The 21,879-nt window shown below is 34.5% G+C and overlaps 1 protein-coding gene across 3 annotated transcripts in view; it reads right to left on the bottom strand.

Annotated features, from left to right (window-relative positions):
- Positions 1 to 21,879, bottom strand: part of CCDC171 (coiled-coil domain containing 171) — a 348,708-nt gene that overhangs the window by 153,369 nt on the left and 173,460 nt on the right. For all 3 annotated transcript variants that reach the window (XM_082657166.1, XM_082657167.1, XM_082657168.1), the window contains 4 exons: positions 19,099 to 19,603; positions 18,144 to 18,260; positions 2,483 to 2,709; positions 1,808 to 1,990 (listed from right to left, as the gene is read on the bottom strand). In XM_082657166.1, coding sequence (XP_082513292.1) covers positions 1,808 to 1,990; positions 2,483 to 2,709; positions 18,144 to 18,260; positions 19,099 to 19,603 — 1,032 coding nt within the window. The remainder of the gene's footprint in view (positions 1 to 1,807; positions 1,991 to 2,482; positions 2,710 to 18,143; positions 18,261 to 19,098; positions 19,604 to 21,879) is intronic.

The following is a 21,879-nucleotide window of genomic DNA, read 5'->3' as shown; positions in this document are numbered from 1 at the left end:
TGAAAAGAATTTGAGGTGTCAACTTTTTAACATCCCTCTATTCGCTAATGGCACAGCACTTCTCTGGGTCTTGTGAACAAGTATTTTTGTACTTCTTCTACCTTTTACTTGTTATTCTGTTTTAAATTACCACTCCTTGCCATCAGAACATTCTGTTCTTTGCAATCTACTTGGCCTCTATAAATGAAGATCCCCGTCATTTTGCAGGACTTCTTCCCACTCTTCCAAAATTTCTCCTTTACCTAAAAACTTAGCTAATGTTAGACTTTCTCTTGTCCATATATCCCTCCCAGAGACTGGCGCAATTCTGTTCACTCTTCTGTGACTAAATAGGGTCAAACAAGTACAGCAATGCAGAATAAGAAACAGATAGTGTGTGAAAGCAGTTGTAGGGAGCTAATAAACCAAAAACAATAAAAAGATCATGGGAGTTAGCTATTGAAGTACAACTGTCAGTAGATGATCATGGGAGTTAGCTATTAAAGAACACCTGTCAGTAGATGAACATGATATTCCAAAACAGTGCAGGTACTAAATAACTTTTGGTGGGCAGGATGTGTCCCTTTATGTTACAATTTTAGATGAACTATAAGAAGCTATTTTGTTTGCCTCCTGTATACTTTGCCTGAAATAAATGAAAGATGATGGTTGCAGGCACACTCTCTGATTTTTAAAGAGGAAAACAGCATCATTTTCCCATCTATTCTGTTTTTAGTAAAACGATCCTTTATTAACATAGCTGGATACGAACATTAACCACTTTAGTGAAGTGGTTAAAAGTTTGCGTTTTGGAGTCAGAATACCGAGGTTCAAATCCTGTCATTTCCACATACTAACTGTGTGACTTTCGGCAAGTTACTTGGCTGTTCTGTGCCCTACATTTCCTCATCTGTTAAAAAAAAACAAACAATGGATAATAATATTATTGAATTATTATTGATATGAGAGGACTAAATGAATCAATACCTTAAAGTGCTTAGGGGCAGTGCCTGATACATGTTCAATATGATCATTAAATGTTAGAAATCATCACTTTATAACTTTATACTACATAGTCGGATGTCAAATATAAAAATTACATACATCATTCCTTCAATTATTATTTCAATTAATCCTATTTTTATTTCTACACTTCAGTGGAAGAAATTCACACTAAACATTTCTTGGAACACATTCTTTGCTCTTGCTGCGAGCCAGTTACTCAACCAAAGTTTATTTGCCATAGCAGTTAACCATCCTAACTACAGCTTAATCATTTTCTTTCTTAATCATTTCTTTCAGTCACAGTATACATTTTAACAGGGCTATAAGCTCTGCTGACACAATCAGTACTCCTTTAAGCATCTGGAATAAATCTTTTTTTTCAATGTTTTTTGAGATGATTTTAATGATGCTGTGCTTTTTATTTAATTGACACACAACACTACTTAAGTTTAAGATGTACAATGTATTCATTTGATACACTTCTAACTTGCAAAACAATTACCACTGCAGCCCTAGCTAGCTCTATTAAGTCACATAATGATTACTTCTTTTTTGTGGTGAGAACATTTAAGTTCTAGTCTCTTAGCAAATTTGAAATGTAGAATACATTACTGTTGGGGAATTTTAGAAGGGAATTTTTCTAAAGAAAAAGAAATTCTATTAATGGGATTTGATTATTTGAAAAAGGAAACATAATAAAAAGTTAAGGAAAACAAACATATATATTTGCCCTGTGATATTTTATATACATATGTATATCATACATATTTTATATCAGAGGAGAACTCACCAAAGCCATAGTTTTTAAATCATATATACTTACTGACTGCTTAACTTCATTTAACTGCATCTGAAGACCCTGGGTTTTGTCAAGCTCCTTCTTCAGTTCATTCACATTTCGTTTCAGCTCTGTGACCTCTAAGCGTAGTGAGCGGCGCTCCACTTCTGCTGTGTGCAGTCTTTGTGTAAATCCAAATATTTGCTTCTGTAATGATGCTGTGCTTTTCTATTGTCAAATAAGAGCAATTTTACAAAAAGTCACTTCAGATTTACTAGTAAGTCCATAGCAATGGTCATTTTACCAAATTAAATGTAACTTAGGTTATACAGAAAACAATACCAGCTCTTACTAAAACTTAAAGTGAAGGCTTTATTTTTTTATGTGACCAATAATTTGCCTTATATGAAATGAAAAATGAAGAAAAGAAATAATCTAGATGGCTAGAAAACAGAAAAGATAATTGTTTATGTCTCACACAATTCTGTTGCAGTATACTCGTACAGAACAGTTAATTCAGAACTCGTGCCAGAACTTTTGTATTTTGCTATTACGGACACTTATTTGGAAGTTCTTTTATTTATCATATTAAACTATTACATGAAATCTAAAAGAAAACTACATACACTTGTGTACAACTAATATAAACTACAAACAAATTTGATTCGGAATTAAATTTACAAGTCCTAAAATCCCTATTTAATGAAATTGCATACATACCAAAATGGGCATGTGGCCACATAGACCGTATTTCAGGGCCAGTGTGTTTACTTTATGAAGTCCACGGGCCAGCCTCTGAACCAGGGAATCTTTTTCCACATATCTAATACTCCTGCTCCTGTGCAAATGTATACTGTCCATTGCCAGATTAATTTTATCCATGAGTTTTGCAAAAGAACTCTTGGCTGCTCCTATAAGCAAATGTCCACAAATTCTGGAATTTGGATCTTCAAAGAAAAAGAAAAAAAGCACAGAAAAATAAGAATTGTCTCTTGTTCATTTCACAACACTGCCAGTCACAACACAATGAAAATATTTTCTCAGTTATGTCATTCCCACCCACCTGTAGTAATCCATTCAAGAAGTCCCCGCCTATATCAACTTTCACTATGTAAGAAATAGCCCACCTACTAAATAATGTATCTAAAGAAAATCTGCATATATTTACAGTATGTCATTCATACTGAACACTATGACACTAAAAAATCATCATCACTCCTTTCTTTGTTTTAAAACCTAACAAATTCATTTTCTATTTACAACTACTGAAGCTTATTACTTTAATGTCACACTATTTATATTCTCAGACAAGAAAATATAACTTGCCTTATTCCAAGGCAATTAACATTTTACAACTACAATTACTCATTTCCCCGTAGGATTTTGGTAATCATCCCTCTCATATAATGGACTTAAGGTCCCAGCATAACCAACATGGCCTGCTTACTGCTAGATTCATCAGGTCTGTAATTAATAACTGTATTTAATGTTGATAAATAAAATTGTCAGTGTTCTTTCTACTAATTGGTATTCCAAATAATGGTTAATAGGTTTATTTATGCCTTAATAAAAGTCGTGTAATTTAGTTTTTCCTCTGCTAGGCATGTCTTAATCTGTCATTACTTGTGTTACGATACTATCCACGTAAAATGATGAACACGGAGAGACTCTTTAAATTCTGTAGTATACCATTCTACATTTCAAGAACCTCTGCTGTTGGGAGTTAGCTTAAATCTTGTCTTTATATCATAAGCACAAAAAGCATATTTGGCCAGTTTTATGCAAGAGAAAAATGTTCCACAATTCTAAGAACACATGGTTCGACACTGAAGAGCAGCACTGACTGAGAAGGTCAACGCCAATAAACCATCAGTGGTTTTCTATGTCAGAAAAAACCATCTCACGTAAGCTAGATAAAAGCTCATTGTTCTAGAAAATTTTCAGGAATACAAAAATAATGAAGTTTTCACAGATAAAGAGCCTTTAGAAGCAAAAGTCAACTATAATTAAATTTTAATGAATAGTGGTTTTTTACTATATCACAGCAATGTGTTGTGTAGACACTAACCACTCTGAGAGGTGAAATTAAGTGGCAGTATAATTCCATAAGGCATTCCTTTGAATTTTTAACAAGTGGGAAAGAGGCATACACTCTAAGTTACTGACTGCTACTCTCAATGAATTACAGAAAGAGCACAAAGCATAATGCTTTGATGAATAAGAAGTATTTTTACGATATACTTCACATTATACAGTATAGAGTACAATTAATTCAATATTAAATAAATGAAGAAATAAAAAAAATCCTCTAGTGACGTAGTTGTAGAATTATTTGTATAATGATACAGAAGAGAAAAAATGTCACTAAAATTCCTCATGTCTAAACTTGTCTAGATTAGTTAAAATGTTTGACTTGTTACATTTAACAAATTCTTGTTTATGCTAAATACATTTGTTAATCACGTTTCCCCTATCTAATAGCATATCTTTCAAGAAAGAAGAGGACTCTATGGTCTGCAACTACCTTTTCCAATAGAAGGGGCAATAGTGCACATCTAAGGTTAAAACCTTCAAAACAAATTCACAGAGAATTGTTTCGACCAGTAGTTCTAAACCTGTGAATTACAGATCCTGAGGTGGGGGGAGGGGAGGTTGAAAAGTTATTATAAGAGTTCCACCACTTTCAACTGCAGTATTGCCATTTGACCTTTATTTAGCCCTAAAAAAATGTGTAGCATGAATAATATATGCTTATGATGTTGTTAGTAATAAAATTAAAAGTCCTTCGAAACATTGCAGAAGTCAACTGCTGCTAAAAATACAACTATCGTGTGGGATGAGCAGTCTACAATGTGATTTCTTATTAAAATGGAATCCTCACACTCAGATTGAGAAACATGCCTTTAATGAACAAAAGGGAATAGTGAGTAATTATTTAATTAATATGTATGTAAATATGTCATTATTTAATTTAATAATAATGTGAGTCATGAATATAATAATAATGTCTAATGGTAATAATAATGTTAGAAATGTTAATCACGAGTAATGTTAACTGCATTAAAATTCGACTCAGTTCTAGACAGTTGGGAACATTTTCTCATCCTTGACACCTCCATCTTTCTTGCCATCTCCCTCACATCCAATCACATCACATTTCTACCATCTATTCAATTTTTTCCGTGATCATGGCATTGTCTCACCTATGTTCTTACAAGGGTCTCCCTACTCTTCTCCAGTCATTTCCCCTCTTCAATCCATCCTCCACCGTAGAAAAAATGACTTCTAAAACACAAATAGGATCTTGTCACAACCCCTGCTTAAGCTTCAGTGAATCTCTTCAGATCTGGGAATAAATTTCAAACTCCTTAAACATGGCTCATAAGGTCCTACATGATCTGATCCCTGCTTACTTTTCCAGGAGCATCTTTCACTATTATACCTTTCATGTATAACTCCTTTCAAGTGACCCCAACACATCACAATCTTAGAGCACTCTTCTGAGCAAAAAAATGCCTGTGGCTTCAAAGAGCTGTAATTTGAAAATATGAATCAGTTTTCAAACTTGGGAGCCAATCATTAAGGTAAGATTCAAAACCATGTTCTATCTAAAGATGAAACTAAAAATACTATGAAAAAAAGCCCAAAATACTATTTTCAAAAAGTAATAAGAGAATGTCTTACCATATTTTAAAACTTCAAGAAATACACATGAAAAGGGCAGTATGATACCGATACCAGAAGAGACAGGAAGACTAATGGAATTGACTGGAGAGACGGGAAATAGATCCAAGTACGTATAATAAATATATACTAAATGGCATATCTTAATTCACTAGGTAAAAGACAGATGATGGAATTAAAACATATTGGGGCTAGCTGGTCATCCATACACAAATAAATATTATTAATTTCCTCACTACTTCTCTGAAAATAATTCCAGATAAAATCCAAGATTTAATGTAAAAATCAAAAATACTAGACTAAAATATGAGCAACACCACCTGCGGTGAGGCTAGCCTTTCTAAATAAATCACCAAAAGAAAAACTATAAAGTAAATGATTAATAATGTTAATCATATAAAAATGCACAAACAAAATTAAAATACAAACTGGAAAAATTATTTACACTATATGGCAAAGTGCTAATATGTGTGATACACAAGTTCTTATAATTCTATAAGAAACAAACACACACCCATATATGAACATAATGAGACAATGTGTAAAAGAATATGAATGGGTGTAGAACAAATGAAAAGATTTGCAACCAGTCAAAATTACAAATAAGGAATGATATAGTTTCTTTTGCCTTTCAAATTGATAAAAATAAAAAAGACGGTTAAAACTTCGTGCACCAAAGGCATTATGAGAAAGCCAGAACTCTCAGTAGTGTTCATAGGAGTGTAATGCAAAGCAACTTTTACAAAAGGCAGACTGGCAATACTTTCCAAACGTAAAATACGCAAACTCATTTCTGAGGAGTTTAGCCAAGGAAATAATTGCACAAGTATAAAATGATTTTATGTACAAACATGTTAATTACAGCATAGTTTTTTATAATATTAATTAAAATAGTAAAAAAATATGAAAAAATGCCAATATCCATCAACAGGGAATTTTCAGAGTAAACTATATAAACAATGAAATAGTATATGATCAAATACAATTAATGACGTACACCTACCTTATTGACATGGAAAGACATTTAGTATCCAGTGAGTAGAAAAAAAATTATGATGAGGCATGATTGTATGACTCCCTCATATAAAACTGGGTGTGTTTGTATGTATACCTGTAGGTACACATGTCTGGGAGATTTGTAGAAATCATTAAAGTGTTAAGAATGATTGGGGATGGCCTTTTGGGTGATTTTTATTTCTTCTGTGCAGGTTTCTATACTGTGTGAAGTTTTTATACCAAGCATAAATTTAATTATCCTCTAGATAATTTTAAAAAAGCATAAACACTTTTCCAGAAATAACAAAACTATTTTAAAAAGCACTGTATACTGTCTTCCTCATTCATTCATTAAACAGCTAGCTATAGGGCAACTCATATGCATGAAGGCACTGTGTTAGGCAATGTGGAGAGGAGATCTATAACACTGATTAAGAATCAGTAGCTCCTGTTTCTATCAGCGTTATTTATAAATAATACTATAGATACAAATGCCCAGTAATAGAACTACTCAAAAACATATCTTGACTTAGACAAATGGTATTTAGGGGAATGATTATCAAAAGCAGGGGTTCTTGGACTTCCCTGGTGGTGCAGTGGTTAAGAATCCACCTGCCAATGCAGGGGACATGGATTCGAACCCTGGTCCGGGAAAATCCCACATGCCGCGGAGCAACTAAGCCCATGCGCCACAACTACTGAGCCTGCACTCTAGAGCTCACATGCCACAACTACTGAAGCCCATGTGCCTGGAGCCCATGCTCCGCAACAAGAGAAGCCACCACAATGAGAAGCCCGCGCACCACAAGGAAGAGTAGCCCCTGCTCACTGTAACTAGAGAAAAGCCTGCATGCAGCAACAAAGAACCAACACAGCCATAAATAAATAAATAAATAAATAAATAGTATCCGGTTTTTTTAAAAAAAGCAGGGATTCTTGCTCATTTTTTGTCCCGTGTATACCCTCGATAGCCTAGTAAAACCTATGGATCCCCTTCTTAGCATAATACTTTTAAACATGTTAAGTCAAAATATGTAGGGTTACAAAGGAAGCAAATTTTATTAAAATGCAGTTTTCAAACTATTTTAAGTTTTATTATAAATATATTATGCATAAGACAATACATTTAAAATACAGACTGAAATTTTTTTAAAAGACATAGCATAGGGCTTCCCTGGTGGCGCAGTAGTTGAGAGTCCACCTGCCGATGCAGGGGACACGGGTTCGTGCCCCGGTCTGGGAAGATCCCACATGCTGCAGAGCGGCTGGGCCCGTGAGCCATGGCCACTGAGCCTGCGCGTCCGGAGCCCGTGCTCCGCAACGGGAGAGGCCACAACTGTGAGAGGCCCGTGTACAGCAAAAAAAAAAAAAAAAAAAAAAAGACATAGCAAAGTGAAAGTTGTTGCTTAGCCAAACTAAGAATATTGAACTATGAAGTGATCTTTATGAAGGCATCAAACATGTCATGCTGGACATCAAATATTTTTATTTTTTTATATTTAGAAGTGATTAAAATCCTGATCCACAAATATATACTGCTGCAAATGTAATTAAAGTTCCTATAGTTCACTTTACAAGGTATAGGTAGGCATCTCTCAAAAAATACTAGAGTACTCCAAGACTCTTAAATTCTTAACATACACACACTACTATATATAAAATAGACAACCAACAAGGACCAACTGTATAGCACAGGGAACTACACTCAGTATTTTGTAATAACCTATAAGGGAAAAGAATATATATATATATATACAAAAAACTGAATCAATTTGCTGTACACTTGAAAATAACACAGCATTGTAAATCAACTATACTTAAATAAAAACGTAAAATTTAGGCGCTTCCCTGGTGGCGCAGTGGTTGAGAGTCCACCTGCCGATGTAGGAGACACGGGTTCGTGCCCGGGTCCGGGAAGATCCCACATGCCGCGGAGCGGCTGGGCCCGTGAGCCATGGCCGCTGAGCCTGCGCGTCCGGAGCCTGTACTCCGCAACAGGAGAGGCCACAACAGTGAGAGGCTCGCGTACCACAAAAAAAAAAAAAAAAAAAAGTAAAATTAAAAAAAAAAGAAAACCTATTGTGGAAAGTTTTTTGTTCAAAAGTCAGTGAGTTCATCTTTGGCTAGGTCAACTTATTCAATACGTTTATGTAAGAAAGAAAAACGATTGTGAATCTATGGTTCAAATTTGATGCTATAAAGACAGAAGGAACTTAAGTAGCACTTTTGAAAGAGTTCTAAAGTGTTTCCAGGTGCTTGCAGGTTGCACTTTCAAAGAAATCACAGAATTTTGTACTTAGGGAATACTGGAAAGCAACACAGACATGAAGAATATAGAAGCTCAACTGCATGGATGAACAACTACTAGGTGTACAATCGTCCTGATACATGGTCAGCTACATTGCACCAGCATCCATCTGTACATAGAAGACTGTGATTACATACCATGTATGTGATGAGCCTCATGATTACTGATCATCAAAGATGAGCATAAACAATATCTGAAGATAGCTGCAACAACTGTATTACAACTTGAAAATATCTGTAATTTCTATTAGTAAATAAGTCACCATGCTGCTAATATTATCATGGTCTGTCATCACCATTCATAATTGAAGGAAATGTTCATTAATGGTTAGTGAAACAAGACAATTATTTTCCATCCAAGTCTACAGATGCTCCCCCTCTGAATTCTATCCATGGACCATTTTGAGAAGGGTTCTATGAACCCCAGATTAAGAGATCCCTTATCTAAGGAATATACTACACAATCATAAAACTATATCCTTCAGCCTCTACTTCTCCGTCAACTTAAATAATAAGAAAGCTGCATACCTGGACTACTCTACTCAGAGAACCATAACATAATACGCTCTCAGTTTTCACTGAAGAAAAACATAAGCAACACTAACAAGAAAAAAACTTCTGCATCTTCTATGAAGTAGCCTTTAAAGATATAAACTGTGGGGCTTCCCTGTTGGCGCAGTGGTTGGGGGTCCGCTTGCCGATGCGGGGGGCGCGGGTTCGTGCCCCGGTCCGGGGGGATCTTGCGTGCCGCGGAGCGGCTGGGCCCGTGGGGCATGGCTGCTGGGCCTGTGCGTCCAGAGCCTGTGCTCCACAGCGGGAGAGGCCGCAGCGGTGGGAGGCCCGCGTATCGGAAAAAAAAAAAAAAAAGATATAAACTGTGAATGTTATTCAATATTTTCAATATGATAATCCATGTAATAAATTCCTCTTAGGGTTTAGTAGCAAAAGAAGTATTAATGGTTTGCTCCGTATGTTTGGAGAAATAAGAAAGCATCTTATATCTGCGGAACAACATGCAGCTCAGTTTAGCTAAACTGAGAATCAGATCAAGAAAGGTCTTGTATACCGAGCTAAAGAGTAGGAAATGAGGAACAATACTGCTGCTTTTACAAAGATATGTGACAAACCAAGCACTGCCAACATGCAATAACTCGTTGAAACCATTACAATAGCCAATGAGATGGTACGATTATTATAGCCATTTAAAATAAGTGCGAGAAAAAGAACAATGAAAAATGGTACATAAAATGACCCAGTCATATTGAAATACACACAAAACAACTTGAAAGAAGTAGACAAAAATATTAATCATACTCTCAGGGAGATTACAAGAGCTATCTTACAGTGATATTTTACAAATACCTGTAAGCTGCCATAATTTTTTTTCTGGAACAAGGTGGAGGTTTAAAATATTTTTAAATATACATGTATTATTTTAGAATAGATCTGAGAAGAAATTTTTTCTTTTACAAAAATCTTAAAAAATAATTGTGTCGTTTTGTTAGACAGTATCTGGATATTCAACTAAATCTTCTAAGAAAAGGGTCTTAAAAGTTTTCTACAAACTGCTTATAAGTTGCAAAATATGTTAAAGCCTCATATGTTTCTTAAAATAATTTTGATTTTGTATATTATTTTAACAAATAAATATATTCTATGAAAATTGTGACACTGGAATTTTACACAGTCATGAACACTTCCAAGGATAAATTATTCATTCAAAAATTGTTCTTAAGAATGATAGGCAAATAAATTTTAATTTAGAAAACAAAACTTCTTTCACATTTTCCATATGCTTGAAAATTCTCAGAATAAAATGTTTGAAAAAATATGGGAAAATGCAAGAATAATAATTTTAAAAGTCACAAAATAAAAGTCAGTAAGTTAAATGTGGCTCAAAATAGACACTAATAGCTCAAGTACTAAAAATGATCCACGGTCAGATTGTACTTATTTCAATTTCAGATATGAGTGAAATTATGTGTATAACAAAATTCTCTAAACTACTTCTTCTCACACTTTACTGTGGTTATAAATCGTCTTGTTAAAATGCAGATTCTGGCTGAATAGCTCTGGAATGGGGTCTGAGACTGTGCATTTCCAACACCCCACAGTTAATGCTGATGCTGCTGGTCGACAACCACACTTGGAGTAACACATCTTTTATTCTTTGTTAGGATTCACTAAAGCCTTTAAGCTTTCAAATATATACTAATAACTACTTATTAATACAAGTATCTTTACTTACTGCTTTGAACTTCCTAATATGAAACCTCAGTGTTGTGCCGAATACAACCTAGATTTCTGAGTTTTACCTGGAAGAGCTGCTATGACCTCTACAAAGTTAACTCAAAGTATACGATGAAAGAAAGCTGTGAGTAGTAATAGCAGGAGCATGTATATTTGAGTCATCTATCCTCTAGATAATTAAAATTCAATTATAATTGAAATGCGTAAATGTGTAAGAAAATGGATGAACCTTCTACTCATAACCATCTACTCCTGTATTTGTTCAGAGATATTTCAAAGCAAATCAGCACAATTGTTTCTATCTCGAGAAATTCAGTCTGAACAAGTCATATAAAAATGCTCAGCTATCTATAGGGTTCCTTAGTTCACTCCTATAATGATTGATATCCCAGCCCTTCAGTGGAAGTAACATTCTCCCCTGTTTGAGGTAAATGATCTCTTGCAGGCACACCATTTGGATACCTGGAAGAGGTCATTTATCTCAAGTGGGCAAACACTTTAATGAAAGCAAGAAGGTTGCCACCTGTCCAGTATTTACAGAGAAACATGGAAACTGGGGTCTTTGCCCACTGCCTGTAAATACACCGTCAAAGTTTAAGAAGGCAGCAGTGGCATCTACCTTTAGCAAACACCTCACTTTCTGAGCAATGAATTCAAGCTACCACTATTGAACTTCCAGTTTCACAAAAAGGGATAAACTAATATACAGGTTCCACTGAAATGTCAGTGCACAAAAAAGAGATAACACAACATTTATTGGACAATTACATATACAAGGGACTTGGCTGAGAAAGTTACATTTACTCCTAATAACTCTATGAGCTAGGAACCACCCTTAGCCAAATTTTACAGATGGATGAAGAAGGATGAAATGATTTTCCCAATGTCACACACATAGTAAGCACTGGAACCCAGATTCAAATCTAGAATCCAGGTTCTTAATCCATATTCTACTGCATATCCAACATGTTTCATTTTCTCTCCTAGACAATTTTAAAACTTTCTCTCCTAATTAGTTAATAGTATAATTCAGAACTTACTCTAAAAAGATAAGCACCTAACTTTTCAAAAGAGTAATTTACTGATTTTTTTTGAACAATGATAATAGGAGAAGCAATAGTTACTATTTAATATATTAAAAGCTACTACTTGCTATTGCCATACATGTACTAGTTTTCCTGGAGCTAAAAAGAAAAAAGTGAAAATGAATGAGATAATGCCATTTGCAGCAACATGGACGGAGCTAGAGATTATCATGCTAAGCGAAGTAAGTCAGAAAGAGAAAGACAAATACCATACAATATCACTTATATGTAGAATCTAAAATATGATGCAGATGAACTTATTTACAAAATAGAAACAGATTCACAGACATAGAAAACAAACTTATGGTTACCAAAGGGGAAGGGAGGGAGGGATAAGTCAGGAGTTTGCGATTAGCAGATACAGATTACTAGAGATAAACTAGGTAAGCAACAAGGTCCTACTGTATAGCACAGGGAACTATATTCAGTATCTTGTAATAAACTACGATGGAAAAGAATATGAAAAAGATTTTATTTATATATATATATATGAATCACTTTGCTGTACACCAGAAACTAACACAATATTGTAAATAAAAAGAAAAAAGTGACAATGATGCCATCAATAGGTAGTCCTGACATGTAATATGATTTAAATTTTCAGCAAGTTCTTCAAAAAGACAGAAGGAACAGAGAAGAAAAATCAGAGTTCCAAGAAATATCCTCTTTCATTTCAGAATTTTCACATTTCCTAAATAGACTTTCCCAAGATTTTGCCATTTCAATTTCCCACATGGCTGAAAGAATTAAGATACTATTCATAGTATTAGATGATTCAAGGGACAAGGAATCAATTGCAAATCAAAGCTGAACTGGTATTCTTGATACCTGCCCTATGATGAAAACCTCCTTTTGTAAATTGGTTAAATAGATGAAGGAATGCCCAACTGATATATATTACCCAGACATTACAATCATTCTCTAGAAGATTATTAACAGAAATAGAGAAAAATCCTCAAAAAGTATGATATTTTTTAAACTATAGCTATGACAGTTTATCATAAGCAAAGCACAGCATCACTTCTGTGATATTCTTGCTGAAAATGCATAAGCTAAATCTGACCATGAGGAAACAAACAAATCAAAATTAAGGGATATTCTACAAATAACTGGCTTGTAATCTTCAAGGTCACGATGGTCAAGGAAAAACTGAGGAACTCTTCCGTACTGAAGAAGACTAAAGAGACATGACTAAATGCAACACATAATTCTAAACCAGATCCTCTTGCTAAAAATGACGTGGTTGGGACAAATAGGGGAAGTTGAATGGAGTCTGAATGGTAGTAATGTATCAATGTTGGTTTCCTGATGTTGATCATTGCACTCTGGTTACGCAGAAGAATGTCTTTGAAATACATGCTATAATATGAGGGAGTGATGGGGCATCAAGTAAGCAACCTGCTCTCAGACCATTCAGGAAACAGAATTCTCTGTTGTGAACTACTTGCAACTTTTCCATAAGTTTGTGGGTATTTTGGAATAATTTTTAAATGAAGATATTAAAGAGTATGTAGCCTATGATATCATTTACATCATTTGTTAGTCTGCTAGTGGATGGATGAGTAGGTGGCATGAAGGGAGGAAGGAAGGGTGAATGGATAGAGAGAGAAAGAGGGATAAAACAGATTGGAAGAACACATAAGAACACATAAAAATGCTTACATTAACTATCCCTATATGATGGGAAAATACGTTTGTTTTTGTTTTGTTATTGTTCTCTGATTTATTTCTTTTCCAAGTTTTCTGAATTGACCTGTTTTCTTGTATAATGGAGGTAGTAGAAGCGGAAGTAATTTGAAAAAAAAGAACAAACAAAAACAATCCTCTCTACTGCAGATGTTGATTAGCTGATTCATTCCATGCACAAACTCTTCCTTCTCTTTTGTCAATCTCCAGGTAGTCATCTAGGGAGAATCATGTGAATGACTCAGCTCAGGCCAATGAAACAAGCTCAGGCCAGGCCAATGAAACAACAGCAAAAGTCTGCTGGGGAAGCTTTTGGGAAAGCTTTTGCCTTCCTGATATAAAGTGATATATTCAGCAACACATGTCTTCATATTTTTAACAATTTTGTTGAGATATAATTCACACACAATATAACTTACCCATTTAAAGTGTACAAATCCATGGTTTTTAATATAATCACAGTTATGCAGTCGTCACCACAAGCAATTTTATAAAATTTTAGTCACCCCCAAAAGAAACTCCATATCTATTAGCAGCCACTTCCCATAACCCCAACCCCTCCCCAGCCTTAGGCAGCCCCTAATGTACTTTCTGTCTCTAGATTTGCCTAATCTGCATATTCCAAATAAATGGAATAATATGATATGTGATTTCAAATAAATGGAATCATATTATATACAATCTTTTGTGATGTAGCATATGGCTTTCATGGTTCATCCATGTTGTAGCAAGCATCAGTACTTCATTACTCTTTATGGCCCAATTATATTTTATTGTTTGGATATCTGTCCATTACCCATTTATCAGTTGATGGACATTTGAGTTTGTTTCCATTTCTTGACTATGCATTATGCTGCAGTAAACATTCATGCACAAGTTTTTGTACATATATGTTTTCATTTCTCTTGGATATATACCTAGAAGGGGAATTGCTTGTTCAAATGATAACTCTATGTTTAATATTTTGAGGAAATGCCACTCTTTCCCAAAGCAGCTATAACATTTTTTATTCTCACCAGCAATGTATGAATGTCTTCACATTGTGTCCCTCCCTTCTCCTTCCTGCACAAATACAATCCTGATGCCTAAAAGTAGAGTGACCAGCTTAAAACTAGGAGGCATAAACACGAAGATGCTAATGGCTTAGCAGAAAGACATAGTCTGGATTTCTACCTACCTCCAGACTTACTATTTGGGAGGAAAAAAAAAAACCTTATATGAATAAGCTGCTCTAAGTGGGGGTCTTCTATTAGGTACAAAGAAAGAAAACCTGTGATGCCCCCAAACATCCAATGTCATTATATTCAGAGGAAGAAATTTCTTCCTGATCTTTATACGTATACTAATTTATAACAGAACCATGTTTTAACGAGTTGGAGCTGTATGAGACATGTAAATGGTCTTGAAATTTTAAGATAAACTAATGTATTTTCATTTTATTTACTCTAAATTTTTATGAAATTTCTTCATTATTATTCAGTTAATGCAATAAATCTTAATGAAGACCGATATCTGAACTAAGAAAAGTATGTGAAAGAGTAAACAAAGGCATTCTAAGCACTTTACAAATGAACTCATTTAGTCCTCTAAACTCTGAGCTAGGTAAAACTTACTATTCCCACTCTACAAATAAAGAAACTGGGAAACAGAGTTTAAATAACTTGCCCATGTCATGTGGCTAGCATCAGAGTCAGTATTCAAAGTCAGGCAGAATACCTGCTTAACCCTACACTATGTTGCCTCCACTCTACAGCAATTTAGCAATTTTAGAACAGAAAATTAATCATTAGTAGTCTAAAAATGTATACAGGTAGGCGTGTGTGTATTCATGTTCATTAATGCTAAATGCTACTTTCATGGTGAGATGGGTGGTAAGGGAACAACAATATTTTTTAGCACCCACTATGTACCAGATACTGTACAAAATATTCAACAAGCATTATCTCATTATTTCCTCATAACAATGGGGAAGACGATACCATCTTCATTTATGGGAAAAGAGTGTGAGGCCCAGTAAAGTTAAGTAACTTGCCCAATTTCACACAACTAATAACTAGCAATGCTGAATATAATATCAAGTCTGTCTTGTTCAAAGCAATGCTCTTTCTACTACACAATAATGATTACCTATTTAGATTTTTCAGACACTTAAACTACAAACTCAACATGACTGTATAAACTGTTATGGCTTTACATTTATTACCCTTATCTGTTGATAATCACTCATAGACTTTGAAAATATTTTCCCACCTTTTCTGCTAAAATATCTAAAATTTCTACTAGGATACATTTAAAAATGAAAACACAATTGCCTAGATAACAATACATTAACCCTTCATCATGTTTTGAAAGAATTATTCTATAAGCCCAGCTAGTCACTGGAGAAGATCCACACTGATCATTTTTGTACTAGTTCAGTAACAATTATCTATCTGCCTGGACCATATCCTTTTAGGCTTGCCTAAAAATAAGTTTTCCTGAACTTGCTATTTCCTCAAGCTAGAGGCATACCAGGGTCTAACATCAAAGACAGCTTGTTCCTAGAGATAGGCAAGCACTTAAAACACCACTCTTGGTCTACCTTCTACTTCACAGGTCTTACCTACACATATTTTTATCAGGGTCTGAATAAAAATTTTGTCAATATTTTAACTTAAAAATGTTACAAGGGGCTACTTTTAGAAAATGTGCTCAGGGGAAATGGCTGCCTACTTTCATAAATCAACAATCTGATCCCATGGCAATGATCTACCCCTTCCCCCACTGCTTCCCAATATGGTTAGAGTAGACAGTATATTTTATCCATAAGTCAGACCTGCTAGGCATGGATTTACGTTCTCACCTCTTGAATGTCCCTTCTTCCCATTCTATGCTTATTCCCACCTCTACATCTCTGCTTAAGCTATACCCTGCAGCTGAATGCCAGCTCTCCTCTCTAACTTACTGTCATTCTAGGCCCAACTAAATCACTAGTCCCTGAAGCCTTCCCAATACTCATAAGCCCACATTGAGCTTTACCTTCTGCGTATTCTTACATTTAAAGCCTGTACTTTCTCATCCAATCCTTGATTACATTCTGCCTAAGTTGTTCATGAGTTGTCGCTCTTATTCTTATGACCATTATGTATATTTTCTAGAAGATCGATCAAGTCACATCTTTTTCTTTCATCTCCTCAAGCATATAGCACAGTGATTAAAAAATGCATTAAATAAAGTAATAATATAAATAAGATTATAGCTTAAGAAACCAATCTACTTTTAGGTCCACATACCTGAAAAAATATGACTAACAAAAATCATCTGTTTATTAAACTAAACCCAAAAATTTATTAAGTTCTTTCAAGAATGTTACAATTTTGCTTTGAAGTTATAATACCAACATTCTTAAAATATATTTATTTGCACTTTTATTTCAGACTCCAAACCCAGTATGTTGAGATTTTGCCGATACATTAAAATATGCATATTTCTTACCAACATTTATGGCCACAACCTAAAAATAATCTTCGGATCATAAGTTTTGTACTATAAGAGCCTAGTTTACATGTTTGAAATCACAATACATGATCTATATTTACACAACAGAATTGTCTGAAGAATTAAATTACATCCCAAATTATCATTTCATTAATACTTAGAATATTCCATTATGCAGGCAAGTATTAACAAGTCTACTATACATTTTTTTCTATTAATGTGTCTGAAACGACCATAATTAGTCCAATGACATAGCTTAAGCAGTAGGTAACTGTATGTTACACTTTAAGTGTGGAGAAATTAGTTTTCATTGAACCTTTCACACAAACATGCCACGCGATCTGAGTCATGAAAAAATAAACTTGCATTTTAGACCTTTGGAAATCACTGGTTATAGGTGGCTTCACACCTAGTGGAAAGGAGCAGACTATTTAAATTAACTCTATTTAAAATTAAATAGAAAAAATAAAAACATGTTGCCAAATGAGGGAGAAAAATTTTCTACTGATTCAGTTATTATTTGGATTTCTAAAGCACATGGCCAGAAACAGAAGAAAGATTAAAATTTGAAAGAATATTACCAGTAGTACTTAATAAAAAAGCTAATGATGAGTTTTCCATAGGAAAAGCATATCACAAAGGAAAAAAAAAGGTGAATGTATTCACCAAGAAGTGTCATTTAATTTCCCCATAAAGACAAAATTAACATCAAAAATTACATTAATTCACTACTTCATTAAATATAGATTTAGTAATCTCTCTGTACCTGAATAAAAGAAAGACAAAAACAAATACATTTTCTTCCTTGAAGGTTTATTAGAATTTGTACCATAAAGAATTTCTGGACATTTTCTTTTTAAATGTATTTTGCAAGGACATAAAAAGGGGAATCATACCTGTTTTACTAATAGCTTCCTGTAACTCAGCCATAGAACTGATTATTGCAGCAAGAAGGTCAGAACTGGTGAGCCAACTGAGAGTTCGCAAACAACGTAACTGCTCCTTTTGATGTTCTGCAAAAACAGAAAAAAATCCATTATGCAATTCTACAAAAATTTATTAAAATCCGTTTAAAAATTATGGCAATATTTAGCTGTTTAAGAAGTAGATCAAAATTTGTATGTAGAACTTCACCTAGTGCAGAGAAGTCTACAATAGATGTGAGATTTTATTGACTTTATTTACGGTTCAATTTTTCCAGATAAGAGAAGTCAAATAATGTATTTGATCATGAAACAAACAGGCATTTTATTAACTCCTCTCTATAGATAATGGTAACTGACATCATAAAAGAAAAGAGAGAAGGAAATTTTATTTAGCTCTACTTACTTAACAGCTTGCTTTTGAAAAGTTAAAAACTGAAATAATTGTTTCCTCAGAATAGTTAAGCATTCAAAAAAAGTTAGCTATAAAACTTACATTAGTTTCATTTTCATTCAATTCTTCAACAGATTTTTAACTCTGATCATTTTATACTAATTCAAAGAAAGTGAAAGTAAATTATGCTAATTAATTTTAAATAGGGCAGAGTATCTGGATTGACTTTCTTGAAAAATCGCTGTACAAACTTTTCAATTTACTGTCAAAAGAACATTCAAATATAATAAAGCTAGACAAAGTTGAAATCATATATATTTGCTACTTTCTTTATATTTTAATGTTTATAACAAAACATTAAAGCCTAATTTATAAATACACACTTATTCATACACATATACATATCTACATATGTATGTACATATGTTACATGATTTGACATTGTAAATGATTTTTTTATGTTTTTGCCCAACATATTCACTTCGTATGTCACTTACATTCGACTCAGATTTTTAAAAGCACAAATTATCTTACTTGGAAATTTATGCTTGTCTTTGGGCTCTCCTGTACACACTAACATGCCTATGCCTTCTTTGAAACTCTCCATCCAGGTAAAAAGAGAGGCACACGACTGGCCCAAAATCTTGAGTCTGTTTGCTGCCAAAATTGCAATAACACCTTTCCGGAATACACGTATTAATCCTTTGAATGCTTTTTTCTTCATCCTGGCTTCCTCTTGCTTCTTTTCCTCTACAATTGACAAAGCCTGGGCTAGAGTTCTAACTTCCAATTTTAACAACTCAAAGGTGTTGACCTGCTCCTGGAGAAAATCTCTCTGTGTGGATAAGGCAGATGATCGGCTATACAGAGGATATAAGGCACCAGCCATCAATGCGCAGGCCGCCAGCAAGGATGTTTGTTCCCTTTTAGTCTGTGATAACAAGTTTTTGAAATGTGTGTTTTCAACAACCAATTGTTCATGTGACTTCTCAATACGGTTCAACTTTTCCGTATTTTTTTCAGCAATTTCTTGAAATTTCTATAAGAAAAGTCAAATAATATATTTGATCATAAAACAGGCATTTTATTAACTCCTCTTTTAAAAAAGAAAAACTTTTGCTGACAACTATTTCTTTTTCTTCGAAAGATCTATGTTCTAAAATATCCAAAAAATACATATGATAGAGCAACAGTGGGCCAAACAGCTTAGATCTAAATGTGCACAGTAATTTTTAAATCCCTTATATGGAAGCTTCACACAAAGTAGACCACATACATTTAAAAATACTTTGTAAATTTCCTGTATACTTATGCATAAATACACATATTCAGAAAAAGAAAATTCCTTCTCCTCCATTCCTCAGTAACATGCATTTCCTACTTTTAAACAGAAATCACACCAGCATTAGAGGCTTTTCTATATGTAAAAAGACTTAACTTTTTGTCAAAATAGCAAAGGGTTAAATGAATAATACAATACACAGCATCTGACTATCTGCCATTTACTAGACAAGAGGGGACTGATTCTCAGAGCATACTCTGTTATTTCAGTTTCTTCCTCCCCAAGACAGAAGGCTGTACAAAGTACAGCTCCAGTGCTGGGAGTAAATACTAACTGTGGGCTGGGCCTCAGCAGCTCTCTGGTCCTTTTTTCCTGATCAAGATACTTATAATTCAAAACTTAATATGCAACACACAGAAATTTTAACTGCAGGCACTGGATTTTAATCACTAGAAAATAAACTAGCTCTCCCCATGAAATCTTATACCTAATCATTAAGGAACTGTTGAAATAGAGTAAATTTAGAAGATAACAGATGCCAATTTCTTTTACTGATGCATTTATCATTCGATAAACATTTCCTGATTGCTCACTAAATTCCACACGCTAGGAAAACAGACAAATAAATCAATGATTGTGGTATAATGCTGTGATGGAGCTATGCTAGATTGCCAGAGATACACAAAAGGATGTTTATACCAAATGACTTTGACCAGCTTTTGGAGGAATATGGCAAAGGACAAGTGGGAGTGAGATGTGTAATAGAAAGAACAACAACAAAAAAATCTCAACTCCACCAATAAGGAGGCTAGCCAATAGCTACCCTTGTAATAAAATTTAATCTAATCTAGTCCATGGTGATTTAACAGCTTTAGCTGAATCTTTACTTAACCAAATAAGCTGCCCTGGCTTGTCCACGGACTTCGTTCTTTTTAAAACAGGCCAAGGGAGTTCAATTTGAATAAAGGGGTCAGTCAGAGACAGAGAAAAATCATGCTCTATATAAAGTGAAGTAGTATCCTCATTACGAGAGAATCCTTTTGGGGGCATTAAGGAAAACATTTCTCTTTGTATTATTGGTTCAGGTCACACTCCGTCTGAAATTTAACAATGGTCCTTGGGGAAGATTTACAGTGTCTGATTCAAGAGTTATCCACGAACAACTAGAACAATCAGAGGCATTTCCAAAATTTACATTGGCAGGAAGACTTCAAAGGTGTTCAGACTTAGAGAAAATCATACAAACTCTTAGCTACTCTGCAAGATTTGGGTGTCAAAGCCTACCATGGACAATGTTGACAGGAAGTAGCCAAAAGGATTCAAACTTGTCGAAACACATGGCTGAGGAAAGTAACCCCCGGACCAAAACCAGTCCTGAGGCTAGGGGATGAGGTTCCCAAAGGTGCACGGTGAGTAGAAGGAGGCACTCAGAAGTACAGCCCGGAATACAAACGAGTAAAGGAAGTATACAAGAGGCCACTCTCTGATGGATTCAGCTTCTTGAATGCTTTCCCTTGGGCAGGAGGGAAATTGGATTTAGTCTTGGTTTTAAATGTTTCTCTGTTATACTTTAATTTCCTTTATTTACTCCAACTATTCTCTGAAGTCTGATCCAGCCGTACCTGTGGTGGTACTGTGAGAAATAAAGTAATGGGGAAATAAGGGAATTGTAGCTTGCTCCAACCACATCTCTACTGATAGCCAAGTTGTGGCAGCAGTAGTTTATCAATGGGCCTGTGCCCCAGAGCTCCATATAAAGACCACTAGTAAAGGTCATGGTGTTCCACTGGGAGCAGCTGGAAGATGGAAGAAACTCTGAGAGCCAAGTAGACGGCTTAGAAGCAGATGTACAACAGCCTTTATGAAAAGGGAAAACTGACACAAGTTACAGCTAGAAAAAGCAGGAAGACTAGCATATAGCAAAGGAAGAGCCAGAAAACAGAGTAATGTGTTATAAGGAAGTACAAATAATTCAGAATGTCTGAAGAGGAAAATGATGGAAATTTGACAAGTCTGTAGATAATAAATGATTA

The sequence above is a fragment of the Grampus griseus genome, assembly GCF_964374135.1.
Source record: "Grampus griseus genome assembly, chromosome: 6".
NCBI lineage: Eukaryota > Metazoa > Chordata > Mammalia > Artiodactyla > Delphinidae > Grampus > Grampus griseus.
This window is presented reverse-complemented; position numbering and strand designations above follow the sequence as displayed.